Here is a 10,568-nt window from a genome sequence, read left to right on the forward strand (position 1 = left end):
AGAAAATCATCAAGCCCAAAGGCCGACCATCCAAGAAGATCAACAAGCCCAAAGGCCGATCATTCAAGAAGATCAACAAGCGCAAAGGCCGATCATTCAAGAAGATCAACCGGCTTAAAGACTATAGTTTATTTTGAAAGCATCAAAATTTTATGTATTAGAGATGGTACTCACTTTCCGTTCCTAGAATTTATGATGGTTAGATAATATGAACATATAATATATCTACAGTGAGGGAAGTACAACTACAAGCTATAGTGGAGAGTCTTGTTAGTTAATGAATGTTGATTAAATAGGTTAAAGAGTTTGACCAGTTAGTCTCAGATCGTTGGAGCCCATGATCTGTATGTCCATCGGGTCTCCTTGCTAGCTCAATACCGACAAAATTGAAGAACTAGGTGAAGTATCATTTACAATTATATAATAGTTTTAGGAAAATTCGGGTTCAACCTGGTTTTTGGTGTTTTCAAGCCGTTTTGAGTGATTTTTGGCCGGTTTGGATTGGTTTAAAGTGTTTAAAGCCGGTTCGAGGAAGCTGTTTGCTGCTTTATGTAATAGTTTAGCTGTTTGTTTGCTTTTAATGCCAAAACCAATCCACCTTAGTGTTGTTTACTTATTATACATGTGATGTATAACTTTGTTTGATTATGTGTGCATAAAGTATGCCAAATAGTTTTTTAAAAACCCCATCGTAGGATAAACTTGTGTCATGCATTTGTTATATGTTATAAGTGTTATAATGTAAATAGTATGCATGATAGGTTTTAATATAAGTGTTATATTAAAGCATGTTTATTTAAGGAAGCATGTTATAAATGAATTTTCTAGGGTTATAAATGTTATAATTTGTTTTATAATTGTTATAAAATAACCTAAACTTTTAAAATCTATAACAAAGATAAGATGCATGCTCACCTAGGGTTAACTAGTGCAATTCAATCACCTTTTTAAGAGTTAGAATAGATCGATTACTTGTAAAACAAGAGTTATTTACTTACCTGGGGAGATCTGGTCTAAGGTTAGGGGTACTTAAGTTGACGGTTTATGGAACACCTCCTACCTGGAGATCAAAATGGCGTCTAAGTCAATAACCCTTGTTTTATGAGCATGCATGAGTGGTATAAGGTAATAAAATTGGTTTATCACGTAGACATCATAGATTAATCCCGATATAAGAGTTATACTAGGAAAAATCACCTAGACTTAGGTTGTTAAATATTATCCGATTAATAACCAAGTAAATACCCAATCTTTTATAAGATAGAATATTTCAGTGGCAGATTAATATTATACGAGATATATTATTTCTAGCTCTCACGTCCCTAAGAGTTCACATCGTGAGATCCGTGCTTGACTTCGAGTTGCTATTATGTAACGACCCAGATTTGTATACAGGAAATTAAATGTCAAGATTATTCTAGGGCTAGCAGGGCATGTATGGTTGCACCCCTCTAGACCTAATTCTATATCACGATTATGCTAGGGACTAACAGGGTATGTATGGTTGCACCCCTCTAGTCCAATCTTACGTTTATGTTAATGGTTGATGTTGGATGCGACTCTGGCCCTACTAACTGCATAATCCGCTAATCATCAGATGGGCTAGTTTCTGCCTAAGTCCTCATCTTCCTATCAGAGCGGAGAAATTTACGTTAGAAGCATAACCGACCACCACATGTTATTATATGTTTTCAGTCCCAATCATATGTTTTTAGGACACGTTACATATGATTGTGCATTTAGTCACTACCTTATGTGAGAACTACTTACTGGGTATATTATATACTCATCCTATTTTTACAGACTTTGTAGGTAAGGACACAGCGTAGGTGGCAGAACTGGACGTCGCTCAAATGGCCAACCATCAAACTCACTATTATAGGCATATGCATTTTTATATGACTACGCTAGTGTTTTATGGATCCTGGCATTTTGTAAAATAAACTTTTTATATAGTTTTCTACCTAATTAATAAAATCTTAGATATTTTCTTTTGAGATTTTTACCAAAAGTCATCTCATAATAGAAAAGTCTAAGCATGATGTCGTAGCAGTCGGACCATAGTATGTAAGGATCCGGTCGTTACATATTAGCGGCAACCTCCCTTCGAAAAGTGTTTGCATGGGTCAACAACAAGGTGAATAGAGGAAGCAGTTCATAGTAAATGGGTGAAGGGTGTGTGGCAATACGTCCTATAGTCTCTTCCATTATGTCACACCATGAGATTCCTATATTGCGCGTGCTGGTTGGCTTTATGCGAGCCTTTGCTAGTCATTTGGCAACGGCTATCCCTTCGGAGGGTTGTAACATAGGATTCGAAACACCGTGAGCTCCATAAGTGGATAGGGTTAGTTAGGTCCATTTTCAAACAATTGTTTCTCCTTCAAGGGCTTGTTTGATTTTGATCTCTGCAATTCGAAAGTGGTCGGTATACACTTACAACACTTACTAAGTGTTAGTAAAGTTCTCGAGCAAATAAACGGTAGCTAAGTACTATAAGGATAAGAGTTATTCTGGTATTAGTATTTAGTCAAGAATGTTTTGATTCAATGAAGGAGTAGTCAACTGCCCATTGGTGGGGACTATTCAGACTTACTGAAGTATCGTAGTAAAATAATAATGAGAATGGGTACATTATTTTTCCTAAATAAATTGGATTAAAAAGAAATTTTCTAATAAATTTGTTTACTTTTTTAGCAATGTTATCATCCATTACACAACTGTTAGCTTTTCAAAAACTTAATGGCGATAATTATGGAACTTGGAAATCGAATATCAACAAGATACTAGTAATAGATGATCCCCAATTCATTTTAACGGAGAAGTGTCCTCCATCCCCTAATCCCAATGAAAATCGAATAGTTTGGGATACGTATGACAGATGGGTCAAAGCTAATGAGAAGGCTCGAGTTTATATCTTAACCAGTATATCTGATGTATTGTCTAAGAAGCACGAGAAGTTAGCTACTGCAAAAAAGATCACAGACTCTTTGCAAGGAGTTTTTGGACAACAGTCCACATCTGTCAACGAACTCTAGATTTACAAATCTTTATTGAAAAATAAAGTTTCAAAGGCAGAAGAAAATGTTGCTTCCACCTTAAAGGGGAAACCTCAGAAAGAATCGTCTTCTGGGAGTAAATCTAGCCCTTCTTTCTCCAAGAATAGAGGTATTCAAAAGAAAAAGAAGAAAACTGGGAAGGGGAAGGCTCCAACTGCACAGAAAGCTGAAAAAGAAAAACCAAGTAAATTAGATTTACTGGTTATTGAAATATTTATAGTAGAGAATGAAGATTCTACCTGGATATTGGATTCAGAGGCCACTAATCATGTTTGTTTTTCTTTTCAAGAAACTAGTTCCTAGAGGCAACTTGAAGAAGATGAGATTACTCTCCGTGTTAGATCAGGGGAGTGTATCTCAACAAAAGCAGTGGGAGCTGTTAAGTTAACTTTTGGAAATAGAATCTGCATTTAGAAAATGTTCTTGATGTACCTTATTGTAAAAGAAATTTGATATCTATTTTCTATTTGTTGGAAGATTTGTAAAAAGTAAATTTTTGTCTTAATGAAGCGTTCTTTACAAAAAGAGATATCCAAATCGTTTCTACACTTAAAAAGTAACTTATATAAGTTATAACCACCTAAAGTTGAAGTTGTATATGACACAAAAATATTTAAAATAGTCGAAACTCAAAGAAAAAGGCAACACATTTCTCAGAGTACCTATCTTTGGGACTTGAGACATGATCACATTAATCTCAATAGGATTGAGAGACTGGCTAAAAGTGGTCTTCTATACAAGTTAGAAGATGTCTCTTTACCGCCATGTGAGTCATGTCTCGAAGGAAAAATGACAAAAAGATCTTTTTCTGGAACATGTCTTCAAGCCAAAGAAACCTTACAGCTCGTGCATTCAGACCTCTGTGGACCGATAAGTGTTAAAGCACAGGGAGGTTATGAATATTTCATTAGCTTTATGGATGATTATTCAAGGTACGTTTACATTTACCTAATTCATTTTAAGTCTGAAGCTCTTGAAAAGTGCAAGGAATTTAAGACCGAGGTTGAGAAACTGTGAAACCAAGATCTCAATTTTCCTACTAAAGCAAGTAACTAATGGAATTAACTAAGTATAAGTTAAGTTCTATGTTAAAGAGAAGGAAAATTTCTAAATGTTGAAGAGATTTGCTTTGAGTAGCTTGAAGTTAAGCCTTGACTAGTGAAAATTTGGCTAAGTATGAAGTCAAAAAGAAACAATACGTGTGGTGTTAGGAAACATTAAATGCATGAGATGAGGATGAGGTAGTGGTTTAAAGGAGTTAAGCATTGAAGCGAAGGCCAACCATGCGCAGAGATTATAATGTTGGACGCATGTTGGTCGAAGCGTTGGCAAGAGGCATTGCCAAAAGTTTCTCATACGTTGATGCTGCGTGAGCGGGAGCGAGAGAAGCTTGAGTATAAGGCACTGGGCGGACGATCGCATAACAATGTGGGTGGCGCTGAGTGATGCACCAGATGATTGTGTAGCTACAGGTGGCGCTAAACGATTTGAAGTGATGCACTAAAAGATAAGCATAGAAGCTAAATGATATCGTTAGACGATAGCACTAGACGATAGCTCTAAATGATGAGCGGGCACTAGACGATAAGCTTAAACGTTAGACGATGCATTAGGAGGGCTCTGGGCAATTGATGCAGACGCTGGGTGATTGCGTTACACGATAAACATACGCGTTATATGAAGGGTGTGATGCATTAGACGATAGGCATCAGCGTTACATGACGGAGCTAAACGATAGACACAGGAACTATGTGATAGGCTATGTGCTAAACGATGAGAGTCAGTGAGATCGTTAACAGCGAGATATATGCGATAGCAAGATCGTTAAGAGCAAGAGATCACTATGCGATGGGACACATGCACTAGATGATTGGCAACGACAAGAGAGTTGGATGATGAAGGACAGCGAGAGGGCTAGATGTTAAGCTACAGTGAGAGATTCATTAGACGATGGAGTTGTGCGATGAAGTGCAAGAGCTACACGATGGACTAAACGATAGGCCAAGTGTTTAGGCGATGCTAAGGCTTGCGTTACGCAAGGCTGATGAGCTCACCCAAAAAAATGGCTATACCGAGATGTGGTTGGGCTTGAGTTAGTAGGAGCTGGACGAATAGAGTTTCATGCAAAGAAGACTTATGCATGAGGAAGACAACTAAAGTAGGTAAATGGTAAGGGAGTAGACGGTAGCAAAGCATGGTGCAAACACTCCAAATTATGAGGTGTCTTGCATTGAGGCTTAGTAATGTTGAGAAGGACCAGTTCCTTTGGACTATAAATACCACCACAAGGTGTTTCTTCAATTAATAACTCGAAATCCTCTTTAAAGAACGTTAGGAAGATATTTAGAGGGTAGATTTGGAGGAGATTATACATTGATCATGAAGGGCATGCGTTGGTAGCAAGACCATGCGTTGATCAAGCAGTTCCAAAAGGAAAAGATGCTGCCAGACAGTGAGGTATGGAAGTAGAATAAACTTAGGACGAGAAGTTCTTCCAGAATACTCGTGAGTTTTGAGTGATTTCAAAGCGACCTAAAAGCTCTGAGATTCTAGTTTTAGTGTAGGGCTTCTGGAGAAAAAGTTCCAAGGAATCGGGCTGGAGAGTGTAGAAAAAATAGTAGGGTTGAGCTTTCTAGTAAGCTTCGGCCAGTCTTGATGTTTTGAGGATTCCGGCCAAACCATGTAGAATTCTAAGCACATATTTTAATGTAAGCTTTCTGAGACATTTTAAAACATGTTTGTAGAATGCTTGTAACTATAAGTAATCTACGCTTGAATTTGAATGTGGAATTTAGGGTTCAAAAGGGAGCCGAGAAAACCAAGGAACTTCTAAAAGAAAGGTTCCTATTTTACCAAGGTGAGTGGTACTTTCCATTAAGTATTAAGCATATCTATTATAGTAAATTGTATATGTTATGAATGAGTAATTAGCATAAGAATTAGATTATATGTTCGGGATGATCATGGGGTCAATAGACCTAGTTTCTAAGCCCTAAGTGGAAGCTCACGGGATGGTCAAGGGATCGAGAGGTCTAGTTCCTGAGCCTGCAGGAGGAACCTTGTATGGGATGGTCAGAGGGCTGGCAGGCCTAATTTTTGAGCCCATAAGCGGGGAGCTATGTGCACATAGGAAATAAATGGAACGCAAGAGACTAAGCATTTATGATTAGTATCAGTTGACTATCTACTGTGAGTGTAGGTAGAGTTTGAGATCAGACTCATTCAAGGCTGAGGTTTGAATATTAACCTCATATTTGGGATATGCTTGTATTATTTATGAGTTGAAATAGACTCTAGAAGTTGTTTACCACTCACTGTGCTTTGTGAAGCTCATTCTTTTCTTTCATGTTTTTCTTACCAGGTAGCGAAAGGTGAGGAATTCTAGGGTACAACTAAGGTCAACGTTTGCCACAGCCACAGTCACACATCCGGGTTTTAGAATTGTTACTGTAAACTTTGTAGTAAGTCTGAGAGTTGTATAAACGTTGTACTAGCTGTAATAAAATGAGTTATTGTTTACATCCTTAGTTTAAAGTTTACTTAGAGTTAAGAGGTTCAGATGGGTAGTAGGTATCAAAAAAGATTTGTATTTGTGGACCTTCATGCCTCCCCTTGGGCTCAGGATGAGGGCTCGGGGTGGGGTGTGACAAAACCAATTAGGTAAATCTATTAAGACACTTGGATCAGATCGAGGTGGGATTATTTGGACTTGAAATTCCAGGACTATATGATAGAACACGGGATTCAGTCACATCTATCTACACTAGGAATGCCTCAGTAGAATGATGTATCTAAACGGAGAAATAGAATCTTGTTGGACATGGTTTGGTCCATGATGAGTTATATTTGGTTGCTTAACTCGTTCTGCGAATATGCTGTAGAAACTGCAGCTTACATTTTGAATAACATTCTCTCTAAGAGTGTTTCAGAAACACCTTATGAGTTATGGACAGAACGTAAAGCTAGTTTACGTCATTTCTAGATCTGGGGTTGCTCAGCACACGTGTTGGTGCAAAATCCTAAGAAATTGGAACATCGTTTAAAATTATGCCTATTTGTAGGTTACCCTAAAGGAACGAGAGATGGTCAGTTTTATGATCCTTCAGATGATAAGGTAATTGTATCGACAAATGCCACATCTAGAGGAAGACCACAGTCGAGGTCATAAACCCCGCAATAATCTAGTATTGGAAGAGATTTCAAATAATGCTACAGATGAATTAACAAAAGCTATTAATCAGCCTTGCTCATCAAGGAGAGTTGTAGATAGACCAAGTACGTTTGATCCATCACATCCTACTCAAGAGTTGAGAGAGCCTCGACGTAGTGGGAGGGTTGTGAGACAGCCTAACCGCCATATGGGTTTAATTGAAAGTGAAGTCAACATATGTGATTATGGCTTAGAAAATCCATTAATATATAAATAGGCAATGGATGATGTTGCTCGAAATCAGTGGATCAAAGCCATGAACCTTGAAATAGAGTCTATATACTTTAATTTAGTCTGGGAACTTATAGATAAACCTGATGAGGTAAGACCTATCGATTGTAAATAGATCTATAAGCGTAAAAGAGACCATATAAGGAAGGTATAGACCTATAAAGCCCGGTCAGTAGCAAAGGGTTGGACCCAGGTTGAGGGTGTGGACTATGAAGAAACCTTCTCACATGAGGCTATAATCAAATCAATTAGTATACTCTTGTCCATTGCCACTTTTTATAATTATGAAATTTGACAAATGGATATCAAGACTGCCTTTCTAAATGGAGATCTTTATGGTCCAACTAAAAGGGTTCATTGAACAGGGTCAGGAGCAAAAGGTTTGAAAACTGAAAAGATCAATTTATGGATTGAAACAGGAATCCAGATTTTGGAATATAATATTTGATACTGTGGTCAAATCTTATTGCTTTGAACTGAATGTTGATGAACCGTGTGTATACAAAAAGATCATCAACTCCACTGTAGCATTTCTAGTTTTGTATGTAGATGATATCCTACTTATTGGAAATAATGTAGGATACCTAACTTTCATTAAAAATTGGCTAGCAACCCAATTTCAAATGAAAGATCTGGGAGAAGCACAATATGTTCTTGGGATTCAAATAGTTCGAAACTGAAAGAACAGAATGCTAGCCATGTCTCAAACATCTTATATAGATAAGGTATTGTCTAAGTTTAATATACAGGATTACAAAGGAGGTATTTTACCTTTTAGGAATGGAATACACTTGTAAAAGGAACAATGTCCTAAGACACCTCAAGAAGTTGAGGATATGAGACGGGTTCTCTATGCATCAACAGTCGGAAGTCTGATGTATGCAATGCTCTGTACTCGTCCAAATATATGCTTTGTAATAGGGATTGTCAGTAGGTATCAGTCCAATCCTGGTTATGAACATTGGACTACTATTAAGAATATCCTCAAGTATCTCAGGAGAACGAGGAACTACGTGCTCGTATATGGAAATAAGGATTTGATCCTTATGGGATATACTGACTCCGATTTTCAAACCAATATAGACTATAGAAGATCTACTTCACGATCGGTGTTCACTCTAAATGGAGGAGCAGTAGTATGGAGAAGTATTAATCAGAGTTGCAATGCAGACTCCACAATGGAAACAGAATATGTTGCTGCTTGTGAAGCAGCAAGGGAAGTAGTATGGCTTAGGAAGTTCCTAAATGATCTGGAAGTTGTTCCAGACATACTGCCAATCATTATGTATTATGATAACAGTAGGGCAGTAGCGAACTCTAAAGAACCTAGAAGCCATAAGAGCAAAAAACATATTGAGCGCAAATATCATCTCATTAGAGAGATCGTGCTAAGAGTAGACGTTATTGTGAGAAAAATAGAATATGAGGACAATATTGTTGATTCATTTACTAAAGCCCTCCTAGCTAACATTTTCGTGGGTCACCTTAAGAGTTTAGGACTACGGGTAGAATAAATAGGGCAAGTGGGAGAAATTGTGGGTATGGGATACCCTGGTTTATTGTATTTAGTTTTCTCTTACAGCACTCAACTTTGTTGTAACCCACTAGGAGTTTTAGTTGTTGGGTTGTATGTCCTAAAACTCGTAGTTTTGTAAACAGTACACATATATAAAGTTTATTCAAACAAGTGTTGTTGATTGTTTAATAATTCTAATTCCAATAAACTATAAACCTTTGGCTATTGTTATGAATATTTGGACTTTATGTGGAGACATAAACTAGATGAAGTTCGAGTAAAATAGCCTAAACCTTCTATATTACTTGGATTAAGTTGGGTACCTATTTTTGAAGATACTATCGAATATGACCCGCTCTATGATTGTTACAAATGTTGTAAAGTGTCATAAATGATGTGATCAGTTCGTTCATGTAGAGAAATGTGAGCGAAGGTGTTCTAAATAATGAGATTATGTAAGACAGACCACGAAATAATCACTTTTACGTATTAGCACCGTTTACTATTAACATTGATTAATTTCACTTCTTGATGACCTAGATAACTTGATCTGAATCCTGAGCTGTCTATGAACTCCTGTTTATTCGCGATTGTCCCTTGATCTGCATAGGTGATGTTAAACCTAACATTGCTGCTCAATATGTCTCCTATTTCAGGGATAAGATCGGGTAGATGGTTAGGGACATAGAATTTGCAAAATGGAATTCGCTCCTACCCATTTTAGGGATAGTATAAAGGTTGTTCCCTGTTGATCCCGAGTCTTGAGCAAGGAATCTCATCATCTCGTTGGCCTGAGAGGGAATGGATTTAGTGATTATAATCCTAAATAAATTATTCATTAGAGGGACAGTGGTACTTAAGGAGAAAAGATGTAACTCAGGGGTATTTCGGTATTTGACCTAGCTGAGGTCACGAACAACCTATGAAGGATCAACTTATTGATGATGGTTATATCAAATGGACACATAAGATATCTATAGTGATGGGAGTACAACTACAGGCTAGAATGGATAATTCTGTTAGTTAACGAATGTTGTTTAACTAGGTTAAAGAGTTTGACCGGTTAGTCTCAGATCATTGGATCCCATGATATGTAGGTCCCTCGGATTTCCTTGTTAGCTCAATACGTACAACATTGAAGAACTAGGTGAAATAAGAATTTGAAATGTTAAAATTCAGGTTTTAGGAAAAATTGTATTTTATATGAGATATAATTTACAATTATATATTTAATTTATTAATTAGTTATTTTTTAGAGTATAGTTGATCGTTAGCATGAAAGTATCTTTTAAACTTGATTAATGTGATTAATCAAAGTTATGTGTCTTAAACAATTTAATATATGATATTAAATTTTTTTATTTTATTTAATTCAAATTGTTTTGATTAAATAATTTCCAAATTTTGAAAAATATTTTTCATTTTTTTATATTAAAAAATTAGTTAGTAGAAAAATCAAATTGTTGGATTTTCCCACTAACTAAGTGGACTTTGGAGTGACATTTCCGAAGCTTGACACCTAGAGATTATATGCTAATGGAGTTTGAGGTGG

General features: G+C 36.7%; 1 protein-coding gene across 1 annotated transcript; it reads left to right on the top strand.

The window, feature by feature from the left end:
- Positions 1 to 2,699: 2,699 nt before the first annotated feature.
- LOC150037396 (uncharacterized) lies at positions 2,700 to 3,038 on the top strand. Its single transcript, XM_090311987.1, has one exon. The coding sequence runs from the start codon at positions 2,700 to 2,702 to the stop codon at positions 3,036 to 3,038; it is 339 nt and encodes a 112-aa protein (XP_090168113.1).
- The last annotated feature ends 7,530 nt before the right edge of the window (positions 3,039 to 10,568 follow it).

Source organism: Benincasa hispida, chromosome 3 (genome assembly GCF_027475165.1).
Source record: "Benincasa hispida cultivar pf3 chromosome 3, pf3_genome.v1.1, whole genome shotgun sequence".
NCBI lineage: Eukaryota > Viridiplantae > Streptophyta > Magnoliopsida > Cucurbitales > Cucurbitaceae > Benincasa > Benincasa hispida.

Coding starts and splice junctions, on each gene's coding strand:
- LOC150037396 (XM_090311987.1), top strand. CDS start 2,700: ATGTTATCATCCATTACACAACTGTTAGCTTTTCAAAAACTTAATGGC.